Raw genomic sequence first — 14,382 nt, 5'->3', positions numbered from 1 at the left:
TGACTTGGACAGCTTTTCATTTGATGAAGACGACGTGACAGCATTTTTTTGTTTTATTTTATTTTTTTGAGAAAACATACAATTGCAAACAATCTAGACGATTCAAACCAGGTAAAATTAAATGACAGAAGAAGAAGAAAAAAATTCTAAAATAAATAAAATAAACATAAGGGCGTAAAACAAGACTCGAACCACAAACGTTACTCATTCAACAAGTGATTACAGCAGTGTTTTGTTTTGGAAAAAAAAAAAAAAAAAAAGTGACAGCTGATTGAAATGACAAGCCGGGCATGTACGCGTGCGCGTGTGAATGTTTTGTCCGTTTCCGACCGGCACATTCCTATCCGGTGACGTAAGCTGTTTGTGTCTGTCAAACATCTTCAGAGTCTTTCTAGGAAATGGTTTGGAGTTCCCAGAGTGCAGTGCAGCTGCTGACACGTTTTTGTTTTTGTTTTTTTAAACCAATACTACATTGAAAAGAGCCATTTACAACAACGTGACGTGAGATATTGAATGAATGAATATTCATTCAATACAGTATTATATGTATACAATATTAATACATTTAATAACATCCACTACATTTGCAAAAACTTCCTCGCTGGCAGTCACGTGGCCTTGGCATGGGGGAACCCTGTGGGCGGGGCCTGCGACCTATTTTGCGCCAATGGGGAGGCCGAGAGAGGCTCCAGGAGTGACCTACTTTCGGCCAATCAGCGCCGTCGCCGGTGCGCACGTGCTGCCGACACGTGATCCATCCGCTCGCACTTGGCGGGAGAACAAATGACGAGCTTGCGGGTGCGCGCGCAGCTTTCTTCCTCTGCCGTTGCACGTGAACGCGCGCGCTCGAGGCGCGTCCAAGCCAACATGGCGGCGGCGTTTGTTTGTTTTTTGGGGAATTTGTCTTTATGTATTGATTAATTTTTGATTGACACAATTTGGCGGCGTTTGTTTTCACGCCGGTGTTCACACACACTGTGACGTAAAGCTTCAGTGCGCATGTCCGTGTGTATACAAGTTGTGCATTTGTGGTGTTCGTGTGTTTGCGTTTGAAAATGCGAATTTGGGCGCAAACAGTTTGTCCTTTCGAGCGCGTGTCATCTGTGTTTTAATTTTGCAAGGGGGTGGGGCGTGGTGCACCAACAACCAATCACGGAAGGACATCCAAACGGAGGCGTGGCCTGATGCTCGAGTGGCTTCCCGAAAGCTTGTGATGCATTCAGGTAAATGTGTGAAAAAAAAAGATTCCACCGAAAACAAGCGAACAAAACGTTGACTTAAAATATAAAATATAAAGTTTATTTCTAGAATAATAAATAATCCATTAAAAACATTACTATGAATAACTATTTAGAATCAACCAATTATAAAAAATAAAAAAAACAGCCTTGGTACATTTATTTCTTAACATTTGCATTTTCCTCTAATTCAGCAATTATGTAATGAGTTGAAAGATTTAAAAAAAAATAAAATAAAATATGCCAACATTCTATTGAAAGTCATTTATTGACACTTATGTGTTTCAATCATGAATGTCGAATTATTAATACAACAAATAAGCTAATTGTGTTATTAGTGCTAGTTACTAAACTTACGGGTCACGTTAATAAATACTAATTACCGTAAATTTATTAAATACTAAAAGCACTGTGACCTGTTCTAAAATTTTATTTTTGAAAAATCAGTCATTTTTTCCCCAAACGTTTTTATTAGTCTTCTTCTCCATTAAAAAAAAAAGATCAAGGCAAAACAAACCCAAAATGGCGTGTTTGGAAAGTGACGAGTACTGTTATTTCCTCTCTTTTGCCCGAGCACTGAAAGCATCGAGGAGGCGTGGCCGCCGCCGAACTCCAAACAGTCTCTCCCCGTGAGCTGTGACGTCACCCGAGCGGCCCGTGTTGCTTCCAGCTGACCGCGAGAAGAGGAAGAGAGAGGCGAGCGAGCATCCATCCATGTGTGGCGCTTCTCTCTCTCTCTCTCTCTCGGTTTTTCTTTTTTCCTTTTCATCCTCGTCGTCTTTATGTTGACAATTCGTCACTTGGCTTCTTTTTTTGGCCGCACGGTGGACTTTTGCCGATCTCGTTCTTGGCTGCGTCCACTTTCGGAGCGCAGGGTCGCCTGATTGATTGGCCGCGAGCCCCCGGGGGGGTCTCGGCAGCCATGGGCCCGTTGAGGAGTTATTAAGGAGGCTCGTCTGTTCTTTTTCACCTGCTGCGTGCACGCGCCCATTTTTATTATTTATTTTTTATTTTTTAACGGCGCGCTACTTAATTGTGGAGTATTTTTTTCTTGAACAAACCCCCCATCGTCGGAGGTCATGTCCAGGCCTCTCGCTCAGCTCCTGCCGCCGCCGGAGCTCCCCGCGGGGGCCAGTCCCCAGTTCGGGACCCCCAACCCGCCGTCGAGCGGACACCTGACGTCCATGAGCAACCTCAAGTCGCTCCTGCAGCTGCCAATCAAGGCCGACCACCAGCGAGGCGTCAAAGATTCCTGCGAGATGAAAGGTGAGTCGGTGCGTGAGCGTGCGTGCTCGTGCACGTGCGGCGCCTCGCTCCCGTGAAAGGCAGTTCAGTGTGAAGGGGGGAGATTACAGGCAAATGCGCGTGCGCGCACACAAACGCATCCAAACGCTAATGTAAACATACAAAGTGAAATTCAAAATGTCAAGCCTTCGACGTGTGCGTGTGTTGTTTGTGTTTCGTCACGTGCAATCGTGTCATTTGCATGAAGTGACGGGACGGACTCGCGCGTGCGCACTTCCTGTTTGACACACAAAGTGGCAGGCGTCCAATCCATCCCCGAGCAACAAGCAAAAATGTGAATACGATGGCGATGAATCATCCTCATCGTCAACGTCCGTCCGTCTTGTCACTTCTTCAATTGGTCAAATGGCAGCAATGGTGGCGACCAGTCTGCATGCGCCCGGTACATGTCCTGGCGACCAGTCCGAGGTGTGCCGAATTGGAGGGACTCGTTTGCATTTGGTGCAATTGGAGGGCGGGCGAGGAAGAGGATGTTGCGGATGAAGAGTACGAGATTAGGTCGTCATCTCGTTGGCGCGTTTATAATCCTTGAAATTTGCCAGCAGCAGCTGGACGCTGCCTTGTACTTATTGCGGCTTTATTGCTGCTGGGTTCAAAGGTCAGTGTCGGCTGCGCGCCAAGCGGAAATGTCAAATGGTGACGGCCATTCTTGGGGAATGTGTGTGTGAGGCGAAAGGGTATAGGCAAGGCGAGCTAGCTAGCATGTTCTGCACTGAGCTGTGGTTAGCGTTAGCATTAACTGTTGTTAGCATTTGATATGGGTAGCATTAGCTTAAGGCCCTCAAAGCACTTTACATGTTGACTACCCGTTCACCTACTGATGACGCAGCATCAGGAGCAGTTGGGGGTTCAGAGTCTTGCTCAAAGATACTTTGACGTGGTCACAATGGCATGGGATCGAACCCACAACCTCTGGGTTGGGAGACGACCACCATATCACTGATCCACGCCGGCCCCAAATGCCATTTGTTAGCATTAATTCTGGTTAGCATTAGCTGTTGTTAGCATTCCCTCTGGTTAGCATTAGATGTTAGCGTTCACTCTGGTTAGGATGAGCTGTTGTTAGCATTCCCTCTGGTTAGCATTAACTGTTAGCATTACCTATGGTTATACATTAGCTGTTAGCATTAGCTATGGTTATATATTAGCATAAGCTATGGTTAGAATTAGCTGTTGTTAGCATTAGCTGTTATTAGCATTAGCTGTGGTTAGCATTAGATATGGGTAGCATTAGCTTAAGGCCCTCAAAGCGCTTTACGTGTTGACTCCCCATTCACCTACTGATGACGCAGCAGCAGGAGCAATTGGGTGATCAGTGTCTTGTTCAAAGATACTTCGACGTGGTCACAATGGCATGGGATCGAACCCACAACCTCTGGGTTGGGAGATGACCACCATACCACTGATTCACGTCGGCTCCAAATGCCATTTGTTAGCATTAGCTGTTAGCATTAGCTGTGTTTAGCATGAGCTGTTGTTGGTATTCCCTCTGGTTAGTATTAACTGTTAGCATTAGCTATGGTTAGCATTGGCTGTTGTTTGCATTCACTCTGGTTAGTATTAGCTGTTGTTAGCATTAGCGCTGCCACTCAGACTAGTCTGTGGTTAGCATTAGCCTTGCGATGTGTTGGGAAGCCACTCAGACTGGTCGCAAGCCGATGTCAGTTAACATCAAGACAAACTGCCATTCATGCGAACGGACATTTTGTTGGTCTTCACTCGAGCTAACGCGCTAACATACTCATGTTTGTGAGACGTGCACAAGGACAGCTTGTAAATTTCAATCCAGAAGAGCAGCAGAGATTCGAAGCCAGAACTTGTCAAGCGCGAGGCACGCATATGAAGCCGTCTCCAAGCGGCCTGTCCTGGGCCCACATACGATTGTCTCTCAACATTCTGCTGAGCGAAAATGCTAACCGGTGACAAACTTACCTCCTGGGCAGATAAAGACAAACCTCTGGACTCGGATGAGGACTCGCTGGGACTGGGCGGCGGCGGTCTGGGCGGTGGCCTGGGCTCGGGGGCCTTGCGGCCCAATTCCCAGTCGGCGTTCCTGGGCCCGCTGCTGTGGGAGCGGACGCTGCCCTGTGACGGTGGCCTGTTCCAGCTGCAGTACATGGACCTGGAGGAGTTCCTGACTGAGAACGGGATGGGCATGCACGGAAACGGGCCCAGCTCCACCAGCGCGCAGATCCCCTCGCAAGTAAGAAAACCAGGAAGTGGCAAACACTTTGGAAGGGGACTGGGAAAGGCGGACAGGACAATACAGGTCAGGATGGCATGGAACAGGGCAGGATATGACCGGGCAGGGCAAAATGTAACAGGAAAGAACAGCACAAGGTAATGATGGGGAAGGACGGGATGGGATGGGTCAGGACAGACAAGGCAGTACAGGAGTGGATGGGACTGACGTGACAGGATGACACAGGACAGGGTGGAGCGGAATGGGATTGGTCAGGACAATACAGGGCAGGATGGGATGGAACAGCGTGAGACATGACTGGGCAGGACAAAATGGAACAGGAAAGAACAGGACAAGGTGGGACAGATTATGATGGGGAAGGACAGGACAGGATGGGATTGGTCAGGACAGGCAAGGCAGCAACGGAGTGGATGGTACTGAAAAAAATTGGGCTAGGAGAGGATGAGAAAGGACAGAGCAGAATATGACAGGGTTGTACAGGAAAGGGTGGGACAAGACGTGACTGGATGGCACTGGGCAGGACAGGACAGGGTGGAGTGGACTGGGATCGGAAAAAACAGGAAAGGGGGGAACAAGGTGCGACAGAAAATGACGGCTCGCTACTGGATGGTGCCAAATGGCACAGGACAGGATGAGACAGGGCAGTATGGGACAGGACGGAACAGGACAGGAATGGCGGTTCATGCGACGCCACTACGGCGTAGTGGGAGGGGTTCTGCAGTGTCGCCAATCCTGTCAAGAATTTGAGCTTGAGCTGTCATTTTTTTTGCTTTTGCGTCCAATCAGAGCTCCCAATCGGCGGTGCCCAGTCAGAGCTCGCAGTGCCCGCCCGGCTCTCCTTCGCCGTGCTCGTCCTCGTCCTCCGTCTCGTCCTCGTCGTCCTCGTCCTCCCTGATGGGATTGGAGACCGTCCAAGCGCCGCCGCCGCCTCAGCAGCAGGGCCTGATGGGAGGACCCGAGTGTCTCCACGGTGAGTCAACTTTCCATCACAAGGTCTTGATATGAACCGCCAGAATTTGGACGTTTACACAGAAGCGACGTCATCTAGCAGCAGCCAATAGAAAAGCACCTTCAGATGACGTCGCTCCCCTCTTGTTTTTTTAAATATTGTGCACAAGTAATACACATTAAAACAATAATAAAAAATAAACTAATACTGAAATTAACTCAAACTTAGCATTTATTAAAGGGATACTTGACTCATTGAGCCATTTTCAGCAGTAAAAAGTTCATATTTTGTCCATCGTTAATTTAATAATTTCATTATTTTTTGGCGTACAATTAATACCTTTAAAAAAAATTTTCCCCAACCTGCGGTCGACTGATGATGACGTAACCTGTGCTGTGGGAAGTAGGTAACGGCCAATCATGGCTCCCCTGTTTTCTGGATTTGGCCAGCAAACTGAGCCATGATTGGACAGCATTTGGTAAAATGAGTTTTTGAAAGGCATTAATTGTATGTAAAAAATAATGAAATTATCAAATTAATGATGGACAAAATTTTCACTTTTTTACTGCGGAAAATTTGCTCCCAAAAACGTATAAATACGTTCTATTTTAAATATTACCATGCTTCCCTTTCTACGTTTTTTATGTTTTTTTTATGCTAGCGCATATTAGAGCAGCCTCTGAAGTTCAGAGAACGGGTGAAGCAATGGTAGTTATTACAAAAACGTCCAGCAGGTGGCAGCAGAGTATAAGAGATCAACCAGGGCCATGTTGGAACAAGCTCTTTTAGCCATTGATTTCACCAGGAATGTGAATAATGAATAAATCACATTTAAAAAATCATCCCCAAAGGCTCATGCATTCAATTAATCACCAATGACTAAAACAAAGGACATTTTTGCTTTCATTATAGTTTTGTAAACATCAAATGTAGTTTCAGTTTTTGTTTTTTAAAAAGCATTTTCGTTTTCATTTTATTCCGTTAATGAAATTGTTTTATGAATTTTAGTTTGAGGTTTTTTTTTGTGTGTTAGTTTTAGTTTACTCAAATAACCTTTGAACCTATACCTGCCCCGTTTGTATGCAAAGTGAAGCTTTATAATGATTGGAACATCAATGCTAATTTCCATTAGCCTAGCATATATAGCTTTTTATAGCACAATCGGTTAGCATCGAGCTTTGATGAAACGTAGTTTGATGTTGAAATACACATTAATTTTTTTTATTTTTTTTTTATTCTTCTTGTTCTTATGATTACCACTGCTGCTGTTACCTCCGCCAGGGAAGCAGGGGCGAGGGAAGAGTTCATTTGAGTATGCGGGAGGGAGCGAGCGTAGTTTTGCTTTGCATGTTTTGAAATGTGCAGCCTCACACGCTCGGGCCATGTGCCGCCGTCACGTCACGTGCCGCTGCAGGGAGCCGGCGGTGGGGGGCGGGAGACGAGCGGTGCGCACGCACGCACGCACGCCAGGGAGGGAGGGAAAGAGGCAAGCCGGCTTCCCTTTTGCACGGGAACGCTGCACGGTCACATGACTTGCTTGATTTGGGCTCCGCAGGCGAAAAGATGGAGAAAAATCACGTGAAAATATTTGACGAGCTGCTGCTGCTGCTGCAATGACATTTCAGTGATGAAGCAAAACAAAACAAAAAAAAGAAGCTCAAATGTCAGACTGACGCAATGTTTTTGTGGAAGGAGGACGTTAAATCTCCCGTTTGGAATTTTATTGTCACCTTGTTGGAACCGGATGAAACCCGTTCCCAAGATGGCCGCAATGAATTGAACATTTTGAAATTGGAGTCATTTGAACTGTTCAAAAAATGGGAGATAAAAGTGTGAAATAGGTCCAAATTTTATTGTGAACATTTTGGGACTTCTCATGACAATATATTGATATCACGATAAATCGTGACACTTTGTCTCCCGATATATTATCGATATGCGTACTCAAGTATCTCGATATTTGGAGTTAAAGGCGCAGTCTGCCGGATTCACTAAGGAAAATGCACTTTTTAAAGACAGGATGTACACACTTTGGTTAATCTTTGGTGGTGATTTTGTCCTAACCCCCCCAGCCTGTATTTCACCATTTTGTGTTTGTTTTGTAAACAGCGGGACGTTTCTGTGGAAAGACAGCGGTGTAACCAAATGTAAAAAAAAAGGAAATTAATTTGTCAATTTTTGTCACATAAGAGCAAAAATATTTTCCCCCTTTTATTAAAAGTGTATTTATATATGTTTGCATTTTTCAGCAATTAGCATTAGAATATAGTTTTATCATGATTCACAAACCTGTTGTAAACACTAGCAAAAAGAGCTTGTTGCAACATTGTCCTGGCTGATCTCTAATACTCTGCTGCCACCTGCTGGTCGTTTTTTTTAGTAAAAACTACAATTGCTTTAAGCAGCCTCTTCATGTCAGAAGCTGTAGCAAAGTCTTCTGTATGCACGAGCATAAAAAAGCAAAACAAAACATAAAAACTTATAAATAGGTTTTTGGGAGCGAACGACAAAGTACTAAAAACATATTTACATATTTTTGGGGTTTGAATGAGTTAATTAATTGTAGCAACATAAAAAAAATAGACCTGAAATCTTAAATCAATAAACAGGCAAATCAAAAGTCTACACACCCCTGTTGAAAGGGAAAGTTTTTGTCATGTAAAAAAAATAAATAAAAAAATCCAAAGAATCTGCACAACTCAAATGAAAAGAAAAGAAGAAATATTTTTGATAGTGAAAGTTAAAAAACAAAAAACAAAAGTGAAATAATGTCTTTGCACAAGTGTACACACCCTCTCATCACTCGGATGTGGTTGTGTTCAGAATGAACCAATCGCATTCAAGCTGTCGTTAAGAAAGTTTCAAGGGCGTCTAATTATAACCCCAAATAAACTTCAGCTGTTCTAGTAGGCTTTTCCTGACATTTTGTTTTGCTTTCGAGGAGCATGCAAGCACATTGTGGTTACGAGTGGGGGGGGGGGGTGCACATTTGTGCAAGGCCATGATCTCACTCACTTGCCAGGATACGAAACGAAAAACGCTCGCGCTCGCTCTCTCGCATGGGCGGACGCAGCGAGAAAAGACCGGTCCAAATATTGGACTGGTCGCCATCGCCGTCAATACTTGGACGGCGCTTTTGATTGAGTTAGGATCGGCTGCTGAGGATGACGATGATGAGGATGAGGATGATGATGATGCACAAAACCAACAGATGGAGCGGTGAGCGTTGTGGAGGCGGATGAAGCACGTGCGGGATGCTGTGAACTCGCACGCACACACACACACATACACACAGGTGCCTTCAAAGTGGTCATATCAGCAGCAGCGGGCTGACGGTTGCCATGGCAACATGGACTCCCAAGCAACGTGGGGGTGTCGTTTTGCCCGCCTTGGTTTAACGACGGCGTCAATTGCGAACCCGTCCCACAACCGTCACGCCATCGCGCCTTTTCCTTCATTTTCCCCAAAAAAATAAATAAATGTGCACAAACTTGTCATCAAGCTTTATTTTTTATTTTATTTATTTTTTGGTTGCAAGTCCCGAGGAAGTGACGTGAAATGACAAGTCCAATAATATCAATCAAATGATAATTAAATCGATGAAATAAATGGCAGAACTGGAAAGGGAAACGAAATTGTGCATTTTGGCGACACCCAGTGGCGGTTTGTAGTCACACAAAAACACGACGCAATGGAGTGGAAATACAAAACAAAATACAATCATACGAACTTGCATTATTATTATTATTACATACATATGAAAATGAGAATAAAACTCAAATGTGTTTGGTCACGACAAAAAACTGCATGACATAAAATAACATCAATAAATACAAAAGAACACTGTGTAAATAAACTTGACTTGATTTAAATATAATCATTGTCGTCCACACACTTACTCTGGCGCCACCGGGTGGTAGAAAGCGAAAAGTGAAAACAATGTCTAAATATGCCACTAAAATAAATACACAAATAATACAAAATATATTAAATGACTCGAGTGTGTAACTTTGGCGACACCCAGTGGTATAAATGGATGGTTTTAAATGCTTTTTTTTTTTTTTTTTTTTTTAAACTTAAAATAAAAAAAATAAAAAAATCTTAATAAAATAAATGAATAAAATACTACCAAAAAATGTATAAACAAATAAATATACGTACAAATATGATTAAAAAAAAATCTGGCTTAATGAAACGAATAAATACAAAAATCAAGGGAAAAAAATGAGAAAGTGTTGACTCTGGCGACACCCGGTGGTGTGAGCTGTAAATACAGCTGACTGACGCCCTCTGGTGGCCCCCTGCAGGTGGTCAGGTGGCGGCCCAGGACACGTCCCCCAACTCCGGCGGCCCCCCGGGCCCGACGGGAGCGTCAACGGCGACGCCGGCCACTGACAGCGGCGGCGGCGACGTCCAGGTGAACTTTGACCCCGACCCGGCCGACGTGGCTCTGTCCAGCGTCCCGGGCCAGGAGGCCTTTGACCCGCGCAGTCACCGCTTCAGCGAAGAGGATCTTAAACCGCAGCCCATGATCAAGAAGGCGCGCAAGATGCTCGTGCCCAACGAGCATAAGGTACCCCCGATCACATGATGGATGGATGGATGACGATTATGGATGGATGATAGCTAGTTGTATGAATTGATGATAGATGGATGATGGATGGATAGATGGTGGATGGATGTTGAATAATGATGGATGATAGTTGGGTGAATGATGGCTAATAATGGATGCATGGTGGATGGATAAAAGATGGATGGATGGATGGATGGATGATGAATAATGATGGATGGATGACAGTTGGGTGAATGATGGCTAATAATGGATGGATGGATGACGATGATGATTGATGGTTGGATGATACCAAGTTGGATAATTTGATGATAGTTGGATGATGGCTGGATGATGATGTATGGATGGATGGATGAATGCAAGCTAGCGTGTTGCATTGCTGGCCGACGAACGGATAGATGGAAAATGGCATCTTAGACAGACGTTAGCGTTAGCCCCTCCTCATCTGCTTTGCTCCTCCCCCATCCTCCCTCATCACGTGACTGACCCTCCTCCCCTCCCGCCGTCTCGCCCCACCCCCCTCACACCCCCACATACCCCCTCCCCACCAGGACGAAAAGTACTGGAGCCGCCGCGTGAAGAACAACGAGGCGGCCAAGCGCTCGCGCGACGCCCGCCGGCTGAAGGAGAACCAGATCTCGGTGCGCGCCGCCTTCCTGGAGCGCGAGAACGGCGCCCTGCGCCTGGAGGTGGCCGACATGCGCAAGGAGCTGGGACGCTGCCGCAACATCATCAACAAGTACGAGAGTCGCCACGGACAACTGTGAGGCCCCCCCCACCCCCCGGCGGCGGCGACCGCTCCACCTAACTTAACCCCACAGCAGCACTTTAGCGGAAGTCCGGCGGACGGGGACCAAAAAGGCTACGCGGTGCCCGCCCGAGTCCGATCGGGACTTTGCGCGTGCGTCCACTCGCATCCTTGTCAGTTTTCTATGTGGCGGTCTATTTCTCAAGCGCCGACCAGTCGATACCTACAGGACAAAAAGGCTATGCGGCACTTTGCCTTTTCTAGCCATAGTCGCTTCCCACTTTCCATTTCCATGTCCAATTGCAACGTCTTCTTCATTTCTATGTGGCAAAGACTATTTTCTAAGCGGCGACCAGTTGATACCTGCAGGGTGAAAAGGCTATGCGGCACTTTGCCTTTTCGAGCCATAGTTGCTTCCCACTTTCCATTTCCACATCCAGTCGCACCATCTTTACTTATATGTGGCAAAGTTTATTTTTCAAGCGGCGACCAGTCGATACCTGCAGGACAAAAAGGCTATGCGGCGCTTTGCCTTTTCTAGCCATAGTCGCTTCCCACTTTCAATTTCCACATCCAATCGCACCGTCTTTATTTCTCTGTGGAAAAGTCGATTGGCGACCAGTCGATACCTGCAGGACAACAAGGCTATGCGGCACTTTGTCTTTTCTAGCCATAGTCACCTCCCAACTTTCCATTTCCATGTCCAAACACACCGTCCTCATTTCTGTGTGGCATAGTTGATTTTCCAAGCAGCGACCATTCGACTGAACAGCTGCAGCGCTTTAATGGAAGTCCTTCACACCAGTAATGTGATGTGGCGACGCTATGCGGCAGTGGGCGTCGCAATGCGGCAGTGGGCGTCACATGCTTTTTTCCATCATAGCTCACTCTCACTTGACCAGAACTGCGACCAATCGCGTCTTGTTTTTTTTTTCTATCAGTCTGTTTTCCAAGGAGACAAACAGGAAGCAGGGTGGCGACCAGTCATCCTCGCAACAGCTGTGCTTTAGTGGCAATACGGTGTAGACTTGAAGGAGACAAAGCTATGCGGTCAAGCTACCATCCCCGATATGCGGGTATTTCTATGTGGCAAAGTCTATTTTCCAAGTGGCGACCAGTCGACTGAACACTTTTCAATGGAAGTTCTTCACACCATTAATGTGATGCTTCCCAGCTATGCGGCAGTGGACTTATGATGCATTTTTTCATCATATCTCACTCTCACTTGACCAGCCCTGCGACCAATCGTGTCGTGTTTTTCCCGGTGTAGGTTTTTTTTTTTTTCCAAGGAGAGAAACAGGAAGCAGGGTGGCGACCAGTCACCCTATCAACAGCAGTGTAAATCCGGTGTGGCCTTGGAGGAAGGCAAAGTTATGTCAACTGATCAAGCTACATTCTCTGATATGCGGGTACGCGAAGCTACGCTATGTATCCCACTGATCTATATATATGACTGGATAGGCGATGGGCCAAGACTTTTGAGGTCGCAAGGCCGCCATATTGCTCCTTCCAGGGAGGAGGGGCTCTTCAAAGCAACACATACCATCCACTTTTTATTATTATTATTATTATTATTATTATTATTATTATTATTATTATTATTATTACAAACTCCGCCTCCTGCCTACAAGCTGTATATGTCTCATGTGTATGTATACCAATATAGTTTATCCAGTAGTCTGCTTGCGAGATGGGAGGAGCAAGATGGCCGCCCTGTGACTTTAACGGCGCGTATGGGCTATCGGCTATCCAGTCATATATACAGGTAAGTGCGTTTATATGGCGTCCACTCACTTTGTATCGACACGATGTGTATGTCCATATATGGCAAAGCTATGCGGCCAATCACATCCCGGCAGGAAGTACTCACTCGTTGTCATCACTTTTATGGTTCATTCGACACGTTCAAGTCCATTTTTCAAGCGAACAAACAAACAAAAACGTGCGGCAAAACAGGAAGTGAAAGGACGGCGACCATTCTAACTAACAAGTGCAGCACTTTAGTTTGTCTGCTCCCACTTTGCCACACCCGGCGTCGAGTCGACGTTTTCTACGTGTATTTTTCAAGCGAACGGGAAGTGGGCGGGGCATCTATTTTTCTATACGAGCAAGGCCAGCGAGGACTTTTCTAGATTTTCTAGGTCGGTCGCCGACGTCCAAGAAATGGAGGCGGAGCAGAATGTATCTCGTCCAATCAGGGATTTCATACAGGTGCAAGGGGCGGGGCTTACCACCAACCATCGTGAGAGCTGACAGGGAGTTCGGAGGGGGATCACACGATCGCTAAGTTTTGTTTGTTAGTTTTTTTTGTTTTTTTTTTGTAATTGGAGCTCGTTTCGCTGTGTCTGATTGGCTGACCGGTCACCACGGCAACCACGCGGCCGAACACTTTTCGCTCGGTTTGCGTTTTTTGTGTGTTTTTTTTGTAATTGCCGTCAACATTTGTACACGCAATTTCAATACGCACACGCAGAAAACATATTTACGCTGGTGTGAACATATGCACAAATACATTTTGCAATGAAAATACATGCAGGAAAATACCCCAACGTCCTGTTTTTGAAACACGCACGCACACACATACCTGTCCAAAACGTGGTCATGTTGTTGTTTTGGACTTTTGATGGTGCTGATGTTGACGTGAACGGGTCCTTCGCCCTACACGCACACGCGTACACGCACGCACGCACGCCTGTGACATATTTGAGTTCTTCTTCTTGTGTTTGCGTCGGGGGATGACCTTCGTCCTCCGCAACCGTCATTTTTTTTCCCCCCCAGCCGCTCCCTACTGATTCTCTTCTACTCTCACTACATTCATACATTACATGTGCATGTATGTATATGTGGCCACGCACACACATACATACATGTACGATGAAAAATAAAGAGTATGTGTATATGATATATGCTTGAACTTTGTGATTCTCGTTGTAATAGACATCAAATATATTAGGGGGGGGGGGTGATTTTTCTCTCAGGTATTTTTGTCTGAGTTACAAAATATACATAAAAAAATGATCAGCAAAAAAAAAAAAAAAAAAAAAAAACCTGTAAGATTTGCTTGCACATTTTTGCGGCTTGTGATTGGCTGATTCCCCACACGCGCTCCTTGGAGTGTTTTTGCTTGTTTTTGTGGGGAGATCCAAAACTAAAACAAGCCTCAAAAAGCTAAAAAATACAAAAAAAAAAACAACAACACATTATTTCTTCTTCTACGTGCTGTTATTCCCTCAATTCACTTGAATTCCGTGGAGCCCAGGTGCATCCTGGGTAATGTGGTTCCAATCTCTTTTCTATTTTTGCCATATTGGGACTTTTTCTATGTGTGGGCATGATGCTGCAAAATGGCGGCCTACTGGCAGGCAGGTA

General features: G+C 45.5%; 1 protein-coding gene across 2 annotated transcripts; it reads left to right on the top strand.

Annotated features, from left to right (window-relative positions):
* Positions 1 to 808: 808 nt before the first annotated feature.
* Positions 809 to 14,206, top strand: dbpa (D site albumin promoter binding protein a). 2 transcript variants are annotated; one of them, XM_077507112.1, is made up of 6 exons: positions 809 to 1,223; positions 1,813 to 2,504; positions 4,487 to 4,746; positions 5,533 to 5,716; positions 10,003 to 10,268; positions 10,817 to 14,206. In XM_077507112.1, the coding sequence occupies exons 2-6, from the start codon at positions 2,318 to 2,320 to the stop codon at positions 11,030 to 11,032; spliced, it is 1,113 nt and encodes a 370-aa protein (XP_077363238.1). In that variant the 5' UTR covers positions 809 to 1,223; positions 1,813 to 2,317; the 3' UTR covers positions 11,033 to 14,206. The 2 variants fall into 2 exon arrangements, with proteins under 2 accessions (XP_077363238.1, XP_077363239.1); XM_077507113.1 differs by lacking the exons at positions 809 to 1,223; positions 1,813 to 2,504 and adding an exon at positions 3,163 to 4,374.
* The last annotated feature ends 176 nt before the right edge of the window (positions 14,207 to 14,382 follow it).

The sequence above is a fragment of the Festucalex cinctus genome, chromosome 19 (genome assembly GCF_051991245.1).
Source record: "Festucalex cinctus isolate MCC-2025b chromosome 19, RoL_Fcin_1.0, whole genome shotgun sequence".
In the NCBI taxonomy this organism is placed as follows: domain Eukaryota; kingdom Metazoa; phylum Chordata; class Actinopteri; order Syngnathiformes; family Syngnathidae; genus Festucalex; species Festucalex cinctus.
Note: the sequence above shows the minus strand (reverse complement) of the source record. Positions and strands in the feature narration are given on the sequence as shown.

Bases quoted from the DNA above. Each gene is read 5' to 3' on its own strand.
- dbpa (XM_077507112.1), top strand. From the start codon at position 2,318: ATGTCCAGGCCTCTCGCTCAGCTCCTGCCGCCGCCGGAGCTCCCCGCG. The intron at 4,747-5,532 runs GTAAGAAAACCA...GCGTCCAATCAG, and splicing joins GCGCGCAGATCCCCTCGCAA to AGCTCCCAATCGGCGGTGCC. The intron at 10,269-10,816 runs GTACCCCCGATC...CCTCCCCACCAG, and splicing joins TCGTGCCCAACGAGCATAAG to GACGAAAAGTACTGGAGCCG.